Source organism: Heliconius melpomene, chromosome 3 (assembly GCF_056956725.1).
Source record: "Heliconius melpomene rosina isolate 202511_hmr_F chromosome 3, ASM5695672v1, whole genome shotgun sequence".
In the NCBI taxonomy this organism is placed as follows: domain Eukaryota; kingdom Metazoa; phylum Arthropoda; class Insecta; order Lepidoptera; family Nymphalidae; genus Heliconius; species Heliconius melpomene.
Window position 1 is genome coordinate 4,686,665 of NC_140391.1, and position 24,760 is coordinate 4,711,424.

At 33.2% G+C, this 24,760-nt stretch overlaps 2 protein-coding genes across 5 annotated transcripts; both read right to left on the reverse strand.

Annotated features, from left to right (window-relative positions):
• Positions 1-798: 798 nt before the first annotated feature.
• Positions 799-14,222, reverse strand: LOC146539911 (angiotensin-converting enzyme-like). The gene is made up of 11 exons (XM_085207529.1): positions 13,958-14,222; positions 12,657-13,055; positions 12,309-12,470; positions 11,881-11,986; positions 11,269-11,604; positions 10,804-11,050; positions 9,928-10,061; positions 4,406-4,643; positions 3,462-3,560; positions 2,016-2,138; positions 799-1,315 (listed from the first exon to the last, which is right to left on the reverse strand). The coding sequence occupies exons 1-11, from the start codon at positions 13,964-13,966 to the stop codon at positions 943-945; spliced, it is 2,226 nt and encodes a 741-aa protein (XP_085063655.1). The 5' UTR covers positions 13,967-14,222; the 3' UTR covers positions 799-942.
• Positions 14,223-15,895: 1,673 nt separating this feature from the next.
• Positions 15,896-24,264, reverse strand: LOC146539912 (glutathione S-transferase 1-like). 4 transcript variants are annotated; one of them, XM_085208018.1, is made up of 7 exons: positions 20,396-20,486; positions 19,977-20,067; positions 19,054-19,234; positions 18,282-18,340; positions 17,826-17,967; positions 17,165-17,329; positions 15,896-16,094 (listed from the first exon to the last, which is right to left on the reverse strand). In XM_085208018.1, exons 2-7 carry the CDS (start codon positions 20,027-20,029, stop codon positions 15,948-15,950), a joined length of 747 nt encoding a protein of 248 aa, XP_085064144.1. In that variant the 5' UTR covers positions 20,030-20,067; positions 20,396-20,486; the 3' UTR covers positions 15,896-15,947. The 4 variants fall into 4 exon arrangements, with proteins under 4 accessions (XP_085064144.1, XP_085064143.1, XP_085064146.1 ...); XM_085208017.1 differs by lacking the exons at positions 19,977-20,067; positions 20,396-20,486 and adding an exon at positions 24,026-24,264; XM_085208020.1 differs by lacking the exon at positions 19,977-20,067 and having other exon boundaries at positions 20,483-20,504.
• Positions 24,265-24,760: the final 496 nt, after the last annotated feature.

The window sequence follows — 24,760 nt, forward strand, 5'->3', positions numbered from 1 at the left end:
GGGTCGGTTTTTGTAGATAAATTAAATTTTAACAAAAAAAACCGACTTCATACAACGAAGTGACAAGTAAAAAATAATTTTACAAATATTTTATAATTTTGAAGTTGGTGTCTAGCTAATACTACAATAACTTAAGAGAATTGAGAAATTTCTAAAGTATATGTGAAGTTGCTAAATAAATTTTAAAGAAGCTCTAAACTCTACCTATTAAATTCAACATACTAAAAAGATATATCAGTACGAGTGCAGCGTTATCCTGAAAAATATTTTAATTTAAACAATCCGTTTTTATTTACCAACATAAAAAAGGAAGTTCTCAGTTTTAGTATCTACAATTATATGTATAAAAATATTCTTTATACTTGTTATTTAATTATCGAGTCTGTAGTTTAAGTGTAGGTAATTTTAATATTAAAAATAAACCATTATACTCTAAAAGAATAGCAAGAACGAAAGTTAAATAAAAGAACATTTCCTGTTAAAATTTAATTTATAATCAAACCGAAAAGCCAAAGCTACATTCAATAAAGTTTAATATATTTTTATTTATTTAACCTTTCATTATAAAAATATCATTCACCAATTCAATATAGGCACAACCTTTCATACAGCCTTTGGAGCCAACAGACCGTGACATATTCTAACTCTACCTCGTCCTGAAGTTTAGATTGTATTTCTGATAAAAATTGACAAATTGATTGATTGATTCTAGACCTGTTAGTTAAATAAATAATTATTTTATTAAATTAGTAAAATTAATGATAGCAATTTACTGATAAAAAAATAATAACAGCACAATAAACAAACGAAACCATTTATTAAATATTGAAAATTTCAAGTAAATAAGTAATTACAAGTAACATCTTAAAAGTACTTATCTGTGATAAAATTGAACAGTCAAAAAGACTTACGATAAAAAAAACTACTTAACTAGCAAAAAACTTAAACTTTATCCTCGCTAACTCCGCTAATATCATTGGATTTTCCTTGAGATATATCATGGGTAACTATGTCTAGAGAACCATTTTTGCTAAATCCGCATACAGACAATGAATTGGTTATCACATTCCGTTTTTTCACACAGTACACTATAAACATAAGTAAAGTTAATATAACAACTATTATTCCAACTACGATCGGGGCGCTCGTGTCCATGTCTTCTTGGGCCGTTTTCAGTTTAGCAGTTTCCTCTTGAAGTAGATCTTTTAGTGGAGCAAAATATTCTAATATTCCTTCCGTTGATAGTTCCGTTTCGCCTGTTATTGTTTTCAAAACAGTCCGCCAGTCTTCACTTGCTCCAAGAGACATACCTTCACTATGAAAAAACATCGTAATTATAGCAAAGGTAAATTTTGTCTAATATAACTTATTTTATTTGTTTTTTTAGCTTCATATTATAGCCATCGACCCACAAAGTGTGTAAGACAGAGGGAATCTGGGAAACTAGTGTTATGACACTCGGTTTCCCAATTTCCCGCAAATCCTTAAGGCATTTCGTGTTAAGTGGCGAAACTCAACGCCACGCTTTCCCTCGTTACCCAAGCGAGGAAATGAAAATATTGAATATTTCTTTCACCCGAGTGGGAATCAAACTCGCAACCGTTGCGTTTACAGTAGCACGTTAGTGCCCCTGCACCACCACGCCATCAAATAGAATTATATTTTTGTATAACAGAATAATTATATATTGGCATATTTTAGTACGAAAAACATTTAATACAAATTCGAACTCGTGAAAATCACACAGTAAGGTCGGATTTTATATTTTCAACTGCGCTACTATGCAAGAATGGTCTTCAAAAGCGAAAATTTAGTAAATATTTGCTATTTAACTAGTAGTGGTTAAAAATGATGTATGTAGGTAAGTCAACTATCAATATTTAACATCTCTATGTTTATTTTAACAATAAGGAAGGCGTTGCTAGTTAAGTTATTTTCCATGAATTTATCAAAATCTTTGCACATATTAAAATTATAATGACAAAAATAGTATCGTATGAGCCATAAGGAAGTACCTCAGCAAAGATCCTGCTTCCTTCACGCCATGTAGAGAGCATTCGTGTAAAGGTCCTGTGTGGTTTGCCGCTTTGCATAATGATGAGAGTATTTGAAATTCTAAAATATTTGATATTAGATATCTGAAATAAATATATTATTATTTTTTCATAAAATTTGTGAATATATTTAACAGTTGTTTAGTGGCGAAACTCAACGCCGCACTTTGCCTCGATACCAGAGCGAAGAAATGAAAATATAAATTTAAATAAATATTCCTTTCCTCGTGTGGGGATCGAACCTACAACCATTCGATTTTACAATTACACTTTGTGCCTCTGAGCTGAAACTGGCCTCAGAATATTTCCTTTTGTTCATAAAATTAACGATATAGATACTAAAAAAATGTAATGTATTTAACTCTAGCATTATGTACCATAAAAGATACAAAGCATTTATTGCTTTTGTTTTACGATCAATATTATGATTAAATTTAATTCGTTCACATATTAATATTGTCTTGTATTTTGCAAAAATAAGAACTTAGTCACTGTTTGCTACCACATAATAAAAAAATATATATGTTTATCTCGTATATGTTTTCTTAAGCATAACTTTGTAGAATGAAGAGTACACCTATGTACAGAAATGAGTGAATTTGTACTAACTTACTCACTCATTTCTAGTATAGAGACATTGTACTTATTCACACACTCAATAAGGTTTAGTAAGAAACCAGTCGCGTAACTGTAAAGGTTTGTGGGTTTTAACCCCACTCGAAGAAATGAAAAATTTATTTAAATTTACATATTCATTTCTTCGCTCTGATGTCGAGGCAAAGCGCGGCGTTGGGTTCCGCAATTCAACACGCAATGCCTTCAGAATTCGAATGAAGAGTAAATCTATGTACTATAAATTTATGATTTAGTACTAACTTACTCACTCATTTCTAGCTAATTCTACTAATTCACTTTAATAAATTAAATAAAGCCTACTATATTATAATTATTATCAAATCAATTACAACTAAAACGCTTTAAGAATGTAAATACAATTTGTCACGCCAGGCACACTCGGATAAGCGTTAACGGCCGAGAAGCATCAACTATTATAATTATACTGTTTTTGTTAACTGTACTAAGGAAAATTTGGTAGGAATTAAATTTGCTTGACGACACAAGAATAATAAATAGATACTTAATTATTTTTTTTAGTAATGAAATAATTAATTATTAAAATAATACGTAAATTGCTAAGATAATACCTAAATATATATATTAACATATCTCAGGATATATTTAACATTTTTAAAGTGTTATTTCATACTTAAGAAAGAAAAATATTTTCTTAGAAACGTATATATAACGTAGCGTATATCTTTGGATTTATCTAACCTATTTATATTCGTTTTTATTGATAGCTGTCTTCTAAGAAGAAGAGAAGTTAGGAATAGTAAGTTAACTTACGTGATATATTGTACGTGGGAGACCACGTGATACTTGGCAGCTGGGTCTAAATCACTTTCGTTGCGAGGGACTGGTGGTGATATACCAGTTTCTTCAGTTCTGTACAAAATTTTAATATTAGTTATATATAGATAGAGTCAAGATATTTACTTTCCGTCTCAATTCTCATCATTTAATATAGAGTGGCGGAACTAAACAACGTGGTTTTCTCCTGTAAAGCAAAAAAATAATATCCTACAAGTGGGTATGGAATCCACAAAAACAAACCTTAAAATAATATACTTTTTTGTGGCAATAAAACATTAAATCATTATTATTAAAATATTCTTATGATAGCTATAGTTATAAATATGATATTTATACAAAGAAAATTGTAATTACGTGTTTTATCTTTAGCGTTTAGCATGCTATAAATTAATGTTAATTATTCATTATGAACAATGAAATAATGAAAAATCAATACATAACCAGCAATATCAATTTCAACACGATAACTGAGGTCACTCGTGGCGCAGGGCCACAAAGTGTGACTGTAAATCAACTGGTTGTGGGTTCGATCCCCACTTGAGGAGATGAAATATTTATTTAAATGTTGGAAATATACATTTAAATAAATATTTCATCTCCTCGAGTGCGGATCGATTTCTTTGCTCTGGTGTCGAGGCAAACGGTCTTAATGGCAACGGAGTGTCTAAACACTAAATTCCCGGGTTCCCTCTGCCGACCCTGCTATGTGCGGGACACAGCGTGAAGCCTTTCTCCAATTAAGTAATAGTAAGTATATATAATATTGTATTTTCTCAATAGCGTCCTTATGCTTTCAAGAATATATTTGTTATTTTCCCGAAGTTCAAGTATAACAGAGGTGCAAACATTTTTATAATATACCTAATTGAAAACTAAGTAAAGCCTCTGGAGATCTAAAACATATTAAAATAACTAACCTTAAATCCCACCAATGTTTGTTCCAATCCTTCATATTACTATTAGCGAAGATGTCCCATCTCCATCTATCCAAAACATAAGCATACGCCATCAAAGGGAACTTCTCCAAAGCCAGCCATAATAAATGGTTAACCATGGACTCTGAGGAAGTCGCTACCTTCACGAAGTTCACGGTTTGCAGATACTTTGGCGAGGTCACTTGTACCGCTACGATGTCAGATATCGCGTCGTGGAAGGCTGTAATGAAGCTTAAAGTGACGTAACTTTTACATATTTTAATATTAATTTAGTAAGTAATGATTTGATTGATTGATTGAAATAATTATACAGTTAAAAACAAAATTTATAATACCTCTACAGAGTTACACTATTCAGGTCCTGACTCCATCACCAGACCAGCTCGATGATACCATATTATTGTGTAGCCAACTAAGCTACGCGCGGCGTTAAGTTCTGCCACTCAACACGCAATGCCTCCAGAATTCGGCAGAAAGTGGGGAACGGAGTGTCTTAACACTAAGTTCTCTCTGCCAACTCTGCTGTGTGCGGGATACAGCGTGAAGCTGACCTAAGTTACGTCTTACTATCAAGTTTCGTGATGATACAATTATTACACTTTGTCCTAATAAAATCGTTTCAAAATATGTTGTTGACGTAGAATATTAATACTTTTTTTTAATTTTCAATATGTTACTCTAAAAGTATTTCACATTTTCGTAAGGTAAGCCGAAGGGAAGCCTGTCGGGTAATACGGCCTAAGCAAATAAAATACAATTTAAAATCAATTTAAAACACTCTCTTCTTCCTCCTGGCATTAATCCCGGCTATTGCCAGGGTCTGCCCTCCTACTCAACCTACTCCACTTTGCACGGTCTTTTGCGTCCTCGGTGGTTAGACCATTGGCTCTCATGTCCTGCATCACGACATCCAGCCAGCGCTTCCTTGGGCGTCCAGGAGGTCTCACTCCAGGAACTGATATAGCAAGGCACTTGCATCCGACATAGTTCTTAGGCCGGCGCGTAACGTGGCCAAACCATCTCAGGCGGCGCTCTTGGAGCTTATCCGCTACGTCACGGACCCCAAGACTACCTCGAATGAATGTGTTGCGTATGCGGTCAGACCGCGTTACGCCGCACATCCACCTCAGCATCTTCATTTCCGTGACGTGAAGCTCCTGAGTGTGCCGAGATAGTGCCGGCCAACATTCGCTGCCGTATAAAAGAACCGGTCGGATGATGCTCTTGTATATCAGCCCCTTGAGCTTGGGCGGTATTCTGCGGTCGCAGACCACACCAGTGACCTCCCGCCATTTGGCCCAGGCAGCGCTTATCCGCCCTTGGACATCGTGATCGATGCCTCCAGACTCGTGCATAACGGATCCAAGGTACCTGAACTTCTCCGACTTAACGGCTGGCTCAGGACCTATAAGGATGGTGCTCGAGTCCCAGCTCCCGCAGGCCATGTACTCTGTCTTCGACACATTTAGTTTAAGACCGCCGTTCTCAAGCGTACCCTTCCAGAGGTTCACTTTACGCTCCAGCGTCAGTCGGTTCTCGGCAATGAGTGCTATGTCGTCGGCATACATCATCAGCCATGGAGGCTGGTCCTGGATGTGAGCCGAGACAGTATCGAGCACTACATTGAATAAGAACGGACTAAGAGCCGAGCCCTGGTGAACCCCCACTGTAATCGGGAAGGGTCTAGTGTCGCCAACAGCAGTCCTAACCATAGAAGCGGAATCGTGGTACATGTCTCTGATAATCTCAATATAGGCCTCAGGGATCCCTTTGGATCGCAATGCCCACCAGATACACTGACGAGGCACACAGTCAAAGGCCTTCTGCAGATCTAAAAAGGCCACATGCAGAGCTCTCCTTTTTTCCCTGTATGCCTCCATCAAAGTTCTGAGGGCGAAAATGGCGTCCATGGTGCCCGATCCTGGCTGAAATCCATATTGAGACTCAGAGATAGTACACTCCCGGCGGAGCCTGAGGTCGATCATGCGCTCGAAGAGCTTCATGGTATGACTCATAAGCTTAATGCCCCTATAACTACCACAATCTTGAACACTGCCCCTTCCTTTGTAAATAGGGGTAATGAAGCTAAGCCGCCACTGATGCGGCATCTTACCAGTGTTCAAGATATGGTTAAAAAGGTCAGTAAGCATGAGCACACCAAGAGAGCCCAACGATTTCCACGCTTCGATCGGAATGTCGTCAGGTCCCACCGCTTTTCCGTTCTTCATGCGTCGAAGGCAATTACGTGTTTCGTCAAGGGTTATTGGGGCAATAAGTCCGAGGTTAGGCGGTGGGTCGTGATGAAGACTGCATGGGTGCTGAGTATTCAGCAAATCCTGGAAGTAGCTTCTCCACCTCTCCTTCACAGAGGCATGACTACAGAGCAGCGTGCCCTGGGAATCTTTGACGCAAAGACATTTTGCGATATCTTGCGTCACTTTATCCCGGGAACGTGCCAGTTTGTAAATGAGCTTCTGCCCCTCCACAGTTTCAAGTTTATCATACAATGGTGACAAACTTTCACTGCGGGCTCTGGCTACAGCTCTTTTACAGGCACGTTTAGCTACTGTGTACTCCAGTCTGTCTTCAGGAGAGTTGGATTCCTGCCACTTCTTAAAGGCAGCCTTCTTTTCACGAGTCACCTCCTGCACCTCGTCATTCCACCACCATGTCTCCCTGTCGATGACACGTCCTCCCCTAGAAAGGCCAAGAACTCGCCTGCCCGCCGCAATGATTGCCGACTGAGCCCGATCCCAAGCATCCTGAGCAGTCTCAGTGTTAGTCGAAATATCGTGACTTTTCACCTCTGCCAGGAAGTCGGTCTGCATCGGTCCATTCAGCAACCACCACTTGATCCGAGGCCTACGTTTCTCGGCTACTTTCTCTTACTTACTTCTTACTTTCTAAATCAATTTAAAACACTCAGTAGTCGGAACTCACGTCCAATAAGTAAATCCCCATATTTCTGTTCTTATAAGGCGATATTTTAAATTGCTTACATGCTCATAGACACATTATTACTTATCTACTCATCGTAAAACAAACTAACTGCGCCTATTTTTAAAATAAGATAATTAAGTAAAACAAATAATAAATTAAATAAATGTAGGTTTAGTTAAAAATTAAATAATCATGACTCAAATTGCTATCATAATAATATTATATCTAAAATAAATATATTTTTATCTGTTACTAAACACCATAGGTGTTTAGTAACAGATAAATAATAAAAAGCAATCTTTTTATAACGGAACTATTCTATCGACCCCATTTCAAAGGTGTACCAACCAAGTCAACATTCGCAAAAAATAATTACAGTTAAATATATAAGTCTCGAACGACGTCATATCCTATTGTATTATATAAAGGTAATCCATTATACAATGAATAAAAGAGGTTTGGTCACTTCAATTCCACAAACCAGTCGTGGACAAAAGCGACAGATTATGGGTTCGATTCCCACTCGAGAAAATTAATAATTTAATATTTTAATTTCTTCGCTCTAGTGTCAAGGCAAAGCACGGCGTGGCTCCAGAATTCAAGGGAAAGTGAGAGACGGAGTGTTTTAACACTAGATTCCTCCCCTACCTTGCTATGTGCGGGATTTGGCGATCCCGATCATGGTCTTATTTTGTGTTGTTGTTAATTTCCCCAGCCATGTTATTTGGAAAGTAAGAACATAAGGACAACGTCAAGTATTTTTTTATAATATGTGTATATTACTTGCATATCTATATATATAAAAGGACTTGTCCTCACTGACTGAGGTAAGACGCACGCACAGCCGTAACTGCTGATAGTAGAAACGTGAAATTTGGACAGATGTTTATTTATATAATCTGGACATACACTAAGAAGGAATTTTAACCCTAAAGGGGTGAAATAGAAGTTAAAAGTTTGTATGGGAAAAAATTTAAATCGGCATCGATTTTTATAAAATTTGAAATTAAGATTTTTAAAAGTATTTAATTGAACACGTATTTCATCCTTTTTTAGAATTTACCCCCTAAGGTTGCAAATAAGGGGTTGAAAGTTTGTATGGAAAAATCTTTAAATCGCCACCGATTTTTATAAAATTTGAAATTTAGACTCTTAAAAATATTTCATTGAACATATGTTTCATGGTTTATTAGAATTCACCCCTAAGGGTCCAAATAAGCAGGCGAATCTCCGCGCGCCCACTAGTCTTATTACATATGTTTTATGTCTAATTATCATTTCACGCCGCCTTACGAACACAATACTTTTTTCCGTTTACAAATTTCGATCTGCAATTGTTTGATATAGGTACATATTTTATAACAAAAGGAAAGGTGTCGATGATTTCTAGACGCATCGGCCGTTCACTTATGTCGTTACAGTTATTACAGTTTCTTACTCCCTGTATATTTTGACTAGCTTTTGCATGCTGCTTCGCTCACATTAATTCAATGGTGACACATGTTACCGAGGTAAATCTGACTGCAGTTAAAGAGGAATCGAACAATCAACGTATTATGTAACGACCCAGTAGTTCCCGAGATTAACGCGTTGAACCAACCAAATTTTTCAGCTAAACATTATTATTCTTCTATCCCAAGGGCCTTTGTTCTGGTCAGTGTTTGAATTAATCTTTTTTATAAATACCTACTTTGAATACTGGGTATTGGAATCAATAATCAATTTGGATATTTTTGCAATATTTTACCGACATCTTTTAACCAATTAGGTTAAAAATGTAAATACATACATTTTGTGTTAAAAACACCTGCTGCTATGTTGTATAAATACAAATATCCATCAGAAGCACGTCCATATTATGTACTATGTAAATATTGATGTAAATATTTAACAATGTTTATTTTATTACACCTATTTAAATTAATTTTCTATTTAAAATCATTTTGTTGCAGTTGAAAGTCCGTATAGATTTATTTTTGCTTATCCCTTATATATATATGTAAGCATGGATTTACAACCCAGTGGGATAAGCAAAAAAATCCAAAAATAACAAAAATACTTTGACATAAGGCACTAAGTAGTGTCTATAAGTATCTATAGCACTACGTAGTATCTAAAAGTACGAAAAATTAGTAGTGTCTAAAAGAAATCTCTTATATATTAAGTAGTTATTGTATTTGTTAAGTGCGTGAAATAAAAACATCTATTTGTTAATCGCTGTCAATGGAAAATGTTTGATCTTTTAATTTGCATGCGCTGCAGTCCTTCACAGAGACAATAAAATATACACTTGAACGCTTTTGTTAAGATTTAGGCAGTGGAACTAATTTTAAGGTTTCTTTAAGTATTAAAAAGAGTTTTTATTAAAAAAAATTTTTTTTTGATATTTATTTAATTAGTTTGACTACAAACAACGATTGTGGATTGATTTCCCATTCTAGAGAATGGTTACATTACCTAGTTATAGGAAACGTCTTTAATTTGGACAAAAAGTGAAGAGCTAAGCGTCTTAACATTAGGTTCTAACTGCCTAATTAGCATACATAACTGGTATTTTAATTTACCTGGGTTTGGTCCATCTCGATAAAGAGGTTGAAGATTTCTATAGTGTTTGAAATATTGAATGTGCCCTAACAACCTTGCGGCTCGTGACAGTCTTATCCTCACGTCCGATACATTATCACCGCACCATTTTATCCTGCAAGTATTATATACGTATATGTATATTAAACACGTATTTTGCATTTGTGTACATAAATAATAAAATAAATAAATTAGCTTCACGCTGTATCCCGCACGCAGCAGGGTAAGCATTTACCCACCCTCAGAGAGAAAAGAGAAGACCTGAAGAGAAAAGAGAAGAGAAGAGTCCCTTTGGGCTCTAGTGTTAAGACACTGCGTTCCCCACTTTCCGCTGAATTCTAGAGGCATTGCGTATTGAGTGGCAGAACTCAACGTCGCGCTTTGCATCGATACCAGATCGAAGAATTAAAAATATAATTTTAAGTAAATATTTCATTTCCTCGAGTGGGGATCGACCCCACAACTGCTCGAGATTACAGTCACAGCCTGTGCCCATGTGCCACGACTGGCCTCGCCTAAAAAAACATTTGAAAATATAAACATAATACCTCACTAATTTTAAATTATAATGAATGAGGCCGTCATGACGCAGGGGTCACAAGCGTGCCGGTTTTGGGTTCGATTCCCAGTTGAGGGAATGAAAAATACAATATTTTTTTCTCATTTTTTCGCTCAAACATGCAGGCAAAGAACGGCTTTTACTTGCCACTCTATGCACAATGCCTCAAGAAACTGGCGAAAAGTGGGAAATAGAAGTGACTGAATGGGGAATGGTCTTGACTAGGCTCCCCCTGCCTACACTGCTACAGTCGGAATACAGTATAAAGCTGAAAAAAAAAGAAATAATAAAAGATTACTTGTAATTTAACCCATCACACATGTCATGACTTGATGGTAAGCAGTTACTAATTGGTGTTGTGTCATTGACATCTTGGAATGTTTCGTTCGCACTTTCAAACCCTAATGATTTGTGAAATTCGTCCACTGCTTGAAAAAAATCTTTCGAAGATTCGTTTCCATTTTCTATGAATTTTGGTCCTTGAATTTCAGGGTAGAACGTGACTTTATTAAATATCGCTTGCCAATCCTGAGCCCATATATTACCTGAAGCAAAAATGTAATATTGCATTGGGTTTTTATCAGGCGCTACAATTTTCTTATTTGGGATAGAAAATTAGTAACACTTGTTTTGGAATGATGAATTTTCATTTGGCTTGTGACTTTGCAAAAAAATACAAATTCAATTTGTGTGATATAAAATGGCAACTGCCTAATTTAGATGAACTATTCATATTATTCATATTAATAAAGTAAATAATTACCAAGCAGATGGGCTGGAATTACAGAAGTAGTTTTACCAAATTCTTTACCATATTGGGCTTTTAGTTTAACCCTAACATAATCGTGCAAGACATTATAAAAAGGTTTTATTTCAGACCAAAGTCTATTAACAGTTTCAGCGAAACTATCATCTTCAAAGGCATATCGCCACATATCTCCAGCATCAGTAAAGTCTTCTGATATAGCGACGTTGTTCATTCTTATCACGTATTTCTTAAAAATGGGACGAATTTTCTTTCCAGTTGCATCACGATAGGCTTTCCAATAATATAATAGTTCTTTTGTGTCGTCACTCGTTTTGAATGTTGATATTATATCTGGAAGTAATTAAATAATAATGGAATATAGTTACGATATAATAGACTCTATAGAGAATGCATTACCATATAATTAATTTGATAGTATTATTATCATTTGATGAGCTAAAGCTTAGGCTCCTTCTGCCTATCCTGCAACATGTGGGATACAGCATGAAGCTGAAAAATAAATCATTTTTGGAAACCATACGCGATTAGCATAGTTAAATATTTTAATTGAAAATTTGTAATAATTACGAAAATCAAAGATCTTATTATATTCTTTAAATAGCCAACCATTCATTGCTCGTGGCGAATCCTCGTTATTGCATTCAGTTACGTTGTAGGCGCACACGGCCACTCGGCTCCAAATTCGCTGCATTGAATCTATTTCTTCTCTTTGCTAGAATATTTTGAAAGGGAGTACAAATTTAGATTTTTATAAAATTTTATTGTCTATTAATGAATAATTAATAAAATCAATTTTCATTGAATTCTGGAAGCATTGTTGTTGCCGCGCTTTGTCTCGATACCCCACCGAAAATATGATAAATTAAATCTAAACAATATCCAGTAAGAATCGAACTCACAACCTATCGCTTTTACAGTCACACGCGAGTGCCCCTGCCTCAAATTACATACCTAAAGTATATAATTTCATATTGATATTCTATTTCATAAGTTTCAATACATAAGTATATATCACTTCTGTAAGGATAACGTACCTTAGTATGAGGCATTTGAACATTAATCCCTCTTTCTTTTATAATTCTTAATTTTCTCTTCAATTTCGAATCACTTGTATCTGCTAGTTCTATTATATATTTTTCCTTCAGTATATTCCAATATTTCTTTTTAATTTCGTCTTCTTCTGAGGCTACATTAATCTAAAAAAATATATTGATTGAAATATCTTGTATTGAATTTCAATTTCAATTCTTGTATTCTTTGAAAAAAAATACTTGTAATTAAAAATTTATCCTTTAGTGTTAAGTTTCGTGGCGGTAAGTAAATAAGTTACCTATACTTAACAATTATTAATTAATATCTTTATTAAGTAATACAAATATTACCATTTTATTCTTCTTAATATCACTGGAGACATCCGTTACGTATTCCCACAGATATTTCTGCGATAATTGACATACTTCTAAACTAAGCCGATCCATTTCGTCCATAAACTTATCCAATGTTACATTAGATTTATCAATTTCTTCCAATTCATGTTTAAGTTTTTCTACTCCATCATTAGTTTTCATGATAACAGTAGTGGGATCTAATACAGTTTTTAAAGCAAAATCTAGAAACTTCTTATCATCATTTTCCGTTTCCACCTCATGACCACTCTCATCTGATTCAACTGTTTTATTTTTCACAACATTTCTTTCATCTGCTGACATTTCTGATGTTGGATTGTTTAAAAACTGGACTGCTACGCATATTGTTATTAGTAAATTGAATATTAAACATTTCTGAAATATAAAAAAAGAAATAATTATTATTTATTCGGCAGAAAGTGGGAAACGGAGTATCTTAACACTAGATTCCCTCCGCCTACCCTGCTGTTTGAGTGATACAGCGTGAAGCTGATGATGATGATGAATGAAATAATTATTTAAAGTCATAATAAATAGGAAAATGATTTGTAAATTTTTAAAATAGGATACTATGCTATTTAAAAAAGCAATCACACAAAACTTAACATAAACCGAAATTAATAATTTATATGAGTGCTACCTAACTAATATGTACGACATAAATTAAGAAATTATTGATATTATTACAATGGATATTTTCATAAATATTTTAAAACATAAAAAACATTTAACTTTTAAATTAAAAATTCTACTTTTCAGAGGCACAAGCGTTTGATTGTATGTGTAAAATTCAACAGGTTGTGAATTCTATTCCCACTAGCACAATGAAGTAAAGCGGTAAGTTCCGCTACTCAACTCGCAATGTCTTCAGAATTTGGTGGACAGTAGAAAACGGAAGTATCTCGATGGGTACAAAGTGTCTACTAGGTTCCCAGGTTCCCTCTGCTTTTCTCGCTATGTACGGGCTACAGCAAAAATATAAAGGTAATATACCTATCGCATTAATTACACCTGGACCACACCTAACAATCGCCATACTTAATTAAACTTGATACATACTAATATACAGATGACATACAAGATGTAATGTCCCTTGATAACAATACAACAATAGACACAACGTGGCTATTAAATAATGATTACATCCTCTAAACTCTCGTCCTTTTCTTTGTTGAAATAATAAATACTATATATATTTGTTTTATCTATGTTTATCTATATAAATTTAAAACAGTATACCTTTATTTATTTATGATTTAATTAAAAAAAATACCTACTACAATCATCGTGTTAGCTAAATCAATCCAACCGTTCAGTTCTCACAAGCACAAACTACATTTTCAATTTCGTCATCACCATACAAAACACTCGCTTCGAACGTATACGGCCACAATGTTTACGAATTTTGTATGTAGGTACTAACTATAGTTATTCGTGTTGTTAAGTTTTTCAATTCGAAACAATCGATCGTCAGTTTTGTTTTGAAAATGTGAAACGGTATGTCGGCGCGACCCGTCCGCGTGCGCCGGCGCATTGTTCTGTGTTAACGCCTGCCCTCAGTTCCAGCCATAGAACATACTCGTATAGCGAACCAGAAGGACGTTTTAAAGATATCCGTTTTATTATTTACATTTACGTTCTGTGTTAAATATTATGTATTTTAAATATAGGTACAGTAGGTTCAACTAGATGTGGTCGCTTTGAAGTTAGGTTTTTTGAAATTTTGAGTTTAGTTGGGAAGAAAATAATCTAAACTAAGAAAAATTCGTAAAATCAGATCTGCGAGCCATTTAAAGCCATCTTCAAGGCGGCCATGATTTATTTTCCGAATCAGCTTTTTTTATTATTTCAGAATCAGCTGTTTGTATGAAATAAGGACAGAACCGTTTCTTAAATGATTAGATCAATTTTCAATTTAATAATTAGATTTGTTTTTTGCCACAAACTACTGTATTTCGTTACGTTTCTTAGTATACAATGACATTAAATTAATTTGCCTATAAGTAATAGTAAAATATTTATAAAAAATGTGTTTTCCTTAGTTAAACTACTGGTTGTGACAACCGCACCAATAATTCATTATGACTGTCATACTTAATATAACATACTCGTATAATAAATTTTCCTTCTAACATTATAATAAAAACATATATTTTATTTTTACAATAAAATAGACGTCATAATCGATATATTTGTATTAAGAAATAATACCGTAAACCTGATTCATTTCTTCATATAATTATGTACGAGTATCTACATAAATTTGTTGATTCAGTTGCTTAAGCATTTTAAATATAAATTCAACCGATAAGGTCGAGTTTTTTTATAAAGTTTTTTTATAAAATAAATTTTAAGTAAACATACTTTTTTAATATTACTTATATAAGATATTCAGAAATATTTCCATTTCCTAGCTCTAATAAAGAGGCAAAGCGCGGCGTTCAGTTCCGCCACTCAACACGCAATGATTCGAGAATTCGACAGAAAGTGGGGAGCGGAAGTGTATAATTCGAACGGAGTGTCTTAACATTAGGTTCACACGTGTCCTCTTCCTATCCTGCTATGTGCGGGATACAGCGTGAAGCAAAAAATATATATTAAGGAAATGTCTACATATAGTATAATTAAACGGGGGAATCAACATAGCAATGCTGGATAGATACTAATTCAATAGGTGTCATTCATTGTCCCTCTGTGATCCTAGCAACCAGGATATTCTCGTGCGACCGGAAGCTATGGACTGCCACGGCTTACACCTTGATACTATAATTGTTATTTATTTCTCACTTTTATAGATTATCCACATTTTTTTTTTTGATGGTAAGGTAGAAAAGTGCCTTTTGTTTTTGGAGTATGAAATGGAAATGTCATTTATCTTTTTTTGTCAGCTTCATTCTGTATCCCACACACAATCTATCCTGCTTACCCTAGGCAGGTAAGTAGAGTTAAAACACTCCGTGCCTATATCGTTGCGATAATATCAATTTAAATAAATATTTAATTTCCTCGAGTGAGGATCGAACCCACAACCAGTCGCGTAAACACTAGTACTCCTGGCAACCCATTTTTTTTTTAATTTTCGGCAATTTTATGAAAGCCATGTAATATTTTATTAACAGGATATCAAAATAAGCGGCAACTATTTTAAATTTTATAACGCCCATAGCACCTATTCCTAACCTCAATAGCAAACGAACGATATGAAAAACAATATGTAAGTATGCTATACGTTTTATTGCAACCACAGGTAATGAAATAACAATAAAATTATTTTTTATCTTTCTTCAGGAATGAGGCAAGCATTTTCGCACCGCCTTGGTCGATTTCCACATAGCCGTAAGGTTCTAGTTCCTTTTTCGTCCTTTCGAACCATTTTGCGACGTTTTCGTGAGCACTGATGTCAAATCCGAAAGCCTGTAAACAAAGAGTCAAATGAGTATTAAAAAGTTCCTATGTTAAATAATAATTCCAGAATTCGGCGAAAAGTTGGCAATGGAAGTGTCGTAATGAGAACGGTTAACGGTTTCTTAATATTAGGTTCTTTCTGCTTACCCTGGTTATTTTGCTATATAGGTATGCAATACGGCATAAAACTATAAAAATAGATATATATAATTTTCGAGAACAAGCACATGAAATATCCAAAGGTAAAACAACCTAGCATATAGGAGGTAATTGAATTACAAAGCGTTACTGTTATTTTATACCAAATGTACCAACCATTCTCTGCGTGAAAAGTACACTACAATTTCTATGATTCATAATAACAATATGATTTAATATCTATAACGTCATATATTCTCTTTATTACTCAGCTGTTATTATAAAAATATGACTAAAGACTTTATAAATAATTGGAGGAACAAAAATGACATTTTGCTTGAAGAAGGTAATTTGTTATTTACAACCTTTTACAACTTACAAGAGTAGTATATGTCTAAAAATATGTTTAAATTATTTTACATTTTTGGAATTTTTACTGATTTTAATTTTGTTTTTTAAAAGTTACAATTGTTTTACCTTCAGGTTTTTTTACAAATATTGCTAAATCGACGTTATAAATTATTACAACACATTACACATTTGCTAAATAGAAATAATCAGGCGATAATCAAAATGACCTAGTGACCGCCACTAAACTGTATCTATGCAGGTAATTTACATTTGAAAGAGCTAGAACTCGATTGAATTCAACATACTTGTGGTAGAAAACACTACTACGTAAAGTTATCGGTGGAGTAGTGGTACATCACTGTGTCAATAGTTATATCTGCTTAAGAAATAAAAATGCCTGGAGTAACTGCATACCCAATGGTTATAGGTTCAATTTCGACTATCGGGAACGATTACCCTTAATTTATTTTTGTTTCCCCGTTCCGTTAGGTTCCCTTCTACCCTTAGTGTGCGGGAAAAACATAAAAAAAAGATTTTGCTTTTAAATAAAAATCTATACAAAATAAATAAAAATTGCAACATTACATTACCTCTAAGTTAGAGAATACTACTATAATAGAAATATCAGCTACAGTAAGATTGTCGCCAGCAACAAAAGCTTTTCCTTCCAACATGCTATTTAACCAATCTAAGGCTTCATTTAGTTTCTCTGCTGCATCTTCATTGTATGGCGCACCAGCAAATATCATCGGTATCTAAAACAGATAATTTAAATTAAAATAAAATTATAAATGGATGAACTGATGACTGCTGTCAAGGCATAGCACGGAGTTAAGTTCCGCCAAAGGGAGGAGCGAAGCGTCCTAACGGTAGGCCCCCTCTGCCTACCATGCTACACGCGAAATACAGCTAAATGAAACTAAAACAAATGTAATAAATAAATGGATTAATGATATAGAGCATTTTACAAATATTAAATAAAATTAAATATTTTAACAATTCTTTTTGTGGTTCTATGGACTGTTATAAAGTGTACGAAACGTTGGATTTCGAAAATGTATCTTTAAATAGCTTAAATAACGAAATATAAGCAATTAATAATAATTTAAGTTTTTATATTAAAATTATTTAAATTATTTTTTAGTAAAAAAATGTTTTGTATATTTGTAAACAAAAATAACATAAAGGGTTGTACGTACTAAAACTGTCTAATTATTTTTCTGTGAAAAAAAATATATATAAAATACATACGTAAAGATCCATATATCTTTTGTATAAAGTGCCCAAATCGAAGTTTAACCGTTGATCGACGAGAGCTCTTTGACGAGGGTTCTTCGGGTAGAGAGAATCATCACGACCGTATGCGTTTACCAAATATGTTAAGATGGCGCGACTGTAAAAATGTAAAAATATCTTTTGAATTTCATTTATAAAAAAATCATAATATTGTATTAGTCTTTGTTCGCTTTGCTAACTTGATGCTATCAAAATAAAAATAAAAAAACGAATTATAAAATCTAGGCCAGGCGCAGGGACACATGTATTCGACATATTTCACGAAAAGTGGTGAGTGGAGTGTCTTAACTCTTAACATAATAATAGGTTCCCCCTGCCTACCCTGACGCATGCGGGATATAATGAAAAAAAGGAAGAAAATACATATTAAAGATCCTTGAACATTAAAAAAACATAATTAATTATTCTAACCTCTCCCATAGCACGAAGCCATTGTCATCCATAGTGGGTATTGTGTGTTGTGGATTCATCTGGAAAGTGGATTACTATAATTAATATTTTATGCAGTAAATCAACATCAGGTAAGTAATAATTACGTAGATACAGTTGGAAATTTACGGAGAAAATAAAATTATATACATTGGATATGTAATTAGTATTTATTTAAATTATTATATAATTTCCTCGCTCTTATGAGACAAACCGCGGTGTTAGTTTCCGCCACAGAAAACGTAATGTCTAATATTATAATCATGTTATACGTTGTATAAAATTATAATTTAAGGTTAAAATTATTTACTTATTAAGTTAAATTAAAAAGTATTCATATTTTTCTTTTTAATTGTTCATAGCAAATGTTCCATATTCAGTCAATTAAGACAAATATTCTTAATAAAAATATTCTTAATCCAATGGGAAACTGGTTTTTAAAATTTAATTTGTATACCAAAATCAACTGCCTATATAATAAGAATAATATATACACCTAAATATATACAAATTATATATTGTATTGAGGCCAGTAGTGGCGCAGGAGCGTAAAAGCGACAGGTCGTGAGTTCGATCCTCAGTCGAGTAAATGAAATATTTATTTAGATGTATATTTTCATTTCTTCATTCTGCTTCAGAATTCAGCGGAAAATGTGGAACGGGGTGTCTAAACACTAGGTCCTCTCTGCCTACCCCGCTGTGAGCGGGATACAGCGTGAAGCTGAATATATATTGCATTATAAGGCTAAGTTACCTTTAAATATTCTGGAGTCTTGTGTTCCCCTTTCATTATATTTGTTAGCACAAGGTCGAGGTCCAGACCTAAGACTTTGGCTGTCATCATGACCGATCGACAAGGTGGTGATGGCGGCAGATAATACAGCTTTATCGGTTGACTCGGCATCTTGTTATTTTTGGATCTTGCTGCTGCGTTACTGTTATACAAAGATATATAAAATATTAATATTAATTAATTTCTAATTTAATTTATGATTTTATGATTTAGTTCTTTTGGATGATAAGACTCAAAGTAATATATAAGAAGCTTTTTAAAATTAAATATGACTAAAAGATAATTAGAATACAGTAGTAACAGATATCGTATCTACAATTTGTATATTTCTTATTTCTTTATCTATAAAAATACATAAATAGAACAAAAAATTCTTTCGTAATCCGATTGTACACCTCTACTAACTATACTAACAAATAAAAAAACCCAGAAAGATCTTTAATTCATTAAAAAAACACACAATTTCCATTTAGTTAACGTATTAATGTAAAAGTGACGTAGTGGTAGAATATTGAAAGAAAAAAGCTGTGCAAGTGTTTGAAATAATTACATAATTAAATATTAAATAAAAAATAATGTTATGTAAATTGACTTTTCATGGATAACACTTAAAATATTACTCACAGTTACAGGTCACAACCAAACAGTCTTAAATACCCAAACCATCTACGTTAAAATTTAAAAATCGAATCTACATTATGTCATACATAATTATATATGTCTGTATAATATGTCAGTAGCTAAAAAACGTGCAGAAAAAAATGATTTTTTGTGTAAATATTTTTTATATATTACGCACATATATATTCGTGATGTTGACGGTTACTTGTAGTTTAATAACACCCATCACCTACACGCAATATCTCACAATAAACTAAACTTACCATTTTATATAAATTACAAGCAAAATTGATATAATTGTAAGCAACGATTTCATATTGAAATTTCAAAATCGATAGAATACTTAAATCTATTCTATAAATAAAGCAAATAAATTATTTATAATAATCTGTAGTTATTAATTAATTATTATGCTAAATAATATTATTTATTAAAAAAAAAAACTAAATAATTGAATTGTCAACAAAGTAACACTTGTAGCGTCAGCCAAAAGCTAAAAAAAAGAAATCACTGAAAAATCCAAATTAAGTTTTGAAATTTTGACTCACTTTACCGCTTCTATTTTTTCTACTATCGTTTTGTCCATACATTGCCCCAGTTTTACTAAATTTGTATTTTTTACGTAAATTTTTTTTACAAATCAATATAAATGTAGTAAAAACTAAATAAGACCATAAATTACCTAAGCTCAAAATGTTTAGAAATTAAATAAGTATAATATTATCGAGCTTAACGAAATCTACAAATATTTTTCAAATACTCTTCTTACAATGAAATATATTTCACCAAACACAGATAAAGTCCACCCGCTTAGAGGATTGGTGAAGTTGTGAAGAATTTATATTGCCTCTGTTGTTACGCTGTTATGGTTGTGGGGAGCCATGGTGACGGTGGGCGGTGTCCAGTCAGGGTGACGCTGCAAAACTTCCCATGGTCACTTGTTATTATAAGTATATTCTTATATTCTTAGTATGATCGATCCATGTGAACTTTATACTGAATGAAAATAAAAGCGTTCACGTTTTTTTGTGTATTGTATAATATCTATACGAGTTTATGACGTAAGTCAGTTTATTTTTAAGAATGTTTTCTTCTTCGTTTAAATTAAGAGAGAAAAATTTGATTTTCATAAAAAAAAACCTACTATAAGTCACAATTCAGAATTCAGAATTATTATCATTTTCAACTTCACACTGTATCCCGCAAATAGAAGGGAAGTCAGAGGAAACCCGGGAACCTAATGTTAAGAACCTTCTCTGAACTCCTGGAGGCGTTGCGTGTTCAGGAACTCAACGCCACGCTGTATAGTATTTACATTTTATCGCTCTGGTAACTATACCAGAGCGATAAAATGTAAATACTAAATATTTAATTTCCTCAAGTGGAAATCGAACCCAAAACCTCGCATCGCATTTACAGTCGCTGGCCTCAAAAAGCATAAAAACATATTTATCTATCGTTAGATTAGTATAATGGCTATTAAGCTTATGTAAATTGCATATTATTGGATTACTTTTAAGTGGTCATTTATTTATATTATGCAATTATCTAATAGGGTCATTTCTCTACATGCACATGTCACTCATGTAGAGGTCGAAAGAAAGTCAACATGTACTTACACTATTAATTAGATAAGGTATACATGCATCGTGCCATTTTAATAGCAAAATCTTTATTAAGAATTTTATACTTTATCAATCCCGCACATGGGTAAGCATGGTAGGCAGAGGGAACCTAGGGGTAAGACAATCCGTTCTCCACCTTCTGCTAAATTCTAGAGGCTTTTGCCTGAACACCAGAGAAAAGAGATGGAAATATAAATTTGAATAAATATTTCTTTTCCACGAGTGGGGATTGAACCCACAACCAGTTACGTTTATAGTCACACTGCGTGCTCCTGCGCTACAAATGGCCTCTGGTTATCAACATACGAGTATATCATATAACATACCTGCTATGTGAAACTTTTAATTGTTATGAAAAAAAGTCGTTTTTAATAGAAAAATATTCTGTTATTTCACTTGAACATTTATTTCATATCTGTCTACCTAAAGAGATATGAAAATCCTGATCCCACTGGAATTTTTTGATAAAAATAGCTTATGCTTAGAGGCCAGTCGTGGCGAAGGACTCAAGTGTGCGACTCTAAACGCGGCGAGCTTTGGGTTCGAACTTCGATTCCCACTCGAGGAAACCAAATATTTAATAGCTTCATTTCCTCAGTCTGATAAAAAATATCGTTAAAAATATGATCCAAAAAAAAAAGTATTATACATACCCAGTGCCGGTTTTAGCACTACCGGCGCCCTGGGCGAAATTTTTTCGGCGCCCCCTAAATACATTTCAATAATATACAAAAAAGGGAATGGGTACAACGAAATAACCATCTATTAAAAAAATAAATAATGACAAAAACTAATATAATTTCACTTCTTCTAGCCTTTCTATCTGCGAACTTTTATTTTTACCTTTATTAGGCATTCAAAGTCTATGTTTTCTGCAATTTTATTTTCAAAGTTGTTAAGATCACTTTGTTTTTTTTTTTAGATATCAAAGACGACGATGACTTTGTTGTTTTTTTTTAGATCTTAGACCATTTTAAAGGACATCAAGTCCCCTAAGCCGCACTGGGCAGCAAATACATCTTTGCGCAAAGCGCCATAAACGAGCGTCTACGGCGCCCTTTTTATCCGGCGCCCCTGGGCGGTCGCCCAGCCTCGCCCTACCCTAACGCCGCTAGTGTACATACCTACATGATTTTGGACAAAATATATAGTAGAACCGATAGTTAATTAGTGAATCATTGAAACTTAGAGACTGTGGCTTCCAAATTGTACCTACTAGTACATATAACAAAAATTATAAAGTCATCACATTTTAAATATCTTGCACGTAACATCCGGTTTACAAAATATACCTACATACATTGATTATCACTTTAGGAACTGATAATGGGAAAATCCATATAATAAGTTTATTTTTATATATAAAGTACGTAATCTTTGGAAATAATTTTTACATATTTCAAGTAAAAATTATAAATTACAAATGAATTCTAAATAAAAAAAGGTGAGATAAAAGACAGAAAACACAGAGGTAGGGTTACGTTGGAAAACATTTTAATATGCGAACTTAGAAAAAGTAATTTCCTAATAATAATTTCCTAGTAATACCTACTCTATTTTTTCTATTACATTATAATTCAATCATAACTTATGGTAAGTGAATTATAAAATAAGAAACGGAAAAGAATCAAAAATCATAATTATAAGCAAATCTACCCACGAAGCGAAAAGCCTCGGTGGGCGTGCCCGACTCGCACTTAACCATTTTTTTTAGTATAGAGATAATTAGGAAAATTCATTCTTAATTTTGTTAACATAATATTTGAAGTTACTTATCGAACACGAGTTACATATTATATTTCAATAAATGATAAGAAATTACGGATAAGTATTTATCTAGTTAATCCCATAATAAAAGTAAATATGGGAATTTATAGTTTAATCTATAATTCATTGATGCCTTTCATGGTGCTGAGGCACAAGCCAACTATAAACGCAATAGGTTATGGATTCGATTCCCACTCGAGGAAATGAAATATTTTATATTGTTTTGAGTACCGCCTCTCAACACGTAACACCTCGAAGTAGGTACAAAATTCCTAAATAAACTAGAAAATAAATAGGGTTAAGAGCGAGTAGATCGCAAGTAGGTAGGGTAGTCGTTCTCCATGCCTTTTATACCAATTTTTGGATTGTAGGTTAACGGGAAGTACAATTTATAAGTTCATTAACTTTAGTTTGCCGAAATATATACATATGAATATAATATAGATACGCTCATTTTGTATGAAATACATTATAAATATAAGATTGTAATTATTTTTTTCATGAAATACCTTCAAATTTTCACTTTTTAATTTTTTTTTGCTCTTAATTTTTTAATTGCGTTGATTAGAAGCTTAATGGATTTCAGTTCAATAACTTCAATTTAACAATTTTAATTTGACTATGATATTAGCACGTTTTGGGATACATTGTTCTTACATTGATCTTATTAACATATTGCACTGTTCGAACACTTGTGGCTGTGGAAGTATTTAAGCAAATTGGACACCGAGAGAGAGAGAGAGAGAGAGAGAGAAAAAATAAAATAATAAATGGACTAAATATACTATTTTATCTTTCAATCGTTCAAATATATCAATCGTTTACGTCCTATATTACTAATGCATTAAGGATCAAATATTTATTTAAAATTATAATCATTAGAGCCATTACACAAATTGCAATAAAAATAAAATTGTCACCTATCGTCTGAATTTTCCACTTTCAATTCAATTTCTTCTGGAGTATTCTTATCTTCACTTTTTACGTTGACGTTGACATCAGAGGATTCAGCATTCAGAGCACCGACACGTTGGTCACTGTTCTCCTTTCCTTCGTCATCATTCTTATTTATTTTCACTTTTTTACTCGAGCAGTTCCCCATTTTGATTCTTATTACAAACTTATACTAACTAAATTTTATTTCAGTTCTTATTATCAACGATTTCACGTATGAATGGTTACTGATACAAAGATATATAAGTTTTGGAGATAATGTCGCTACGATAACAGTCAAATTTACAATTAACGAAAATTCGGCTATTAGATAGGTATCTTGATAAGTATGGACGTACTTTGGACTTTAGTATATTGAAAAAAAAGTAGGTACTATTTAATGCATAATGGTGCCGTATACATTTTTTAGAAATTCGATTAAAATATCGATTATAGACTTCAAATTATTATATTATTAGCAAACTCGAGTAAAAGATTTAAAGAAGAAGGGTACATTTAAGTGAAAACGTCAATAAAAGCAATAGAATTGTGTCAATCGGGGGCAGTTGCTTGTAAGCAACGGCCCTTATTGGAAGGTAACTCATGTGAAGTATTCTTACTTCTTAGGGGGTGATACGTACTATTTATAGCAATATAGCTATTCATATTAATATTTCATATGCATGCCAAAACATAATTAGCATAGTTAATTATATAATTCC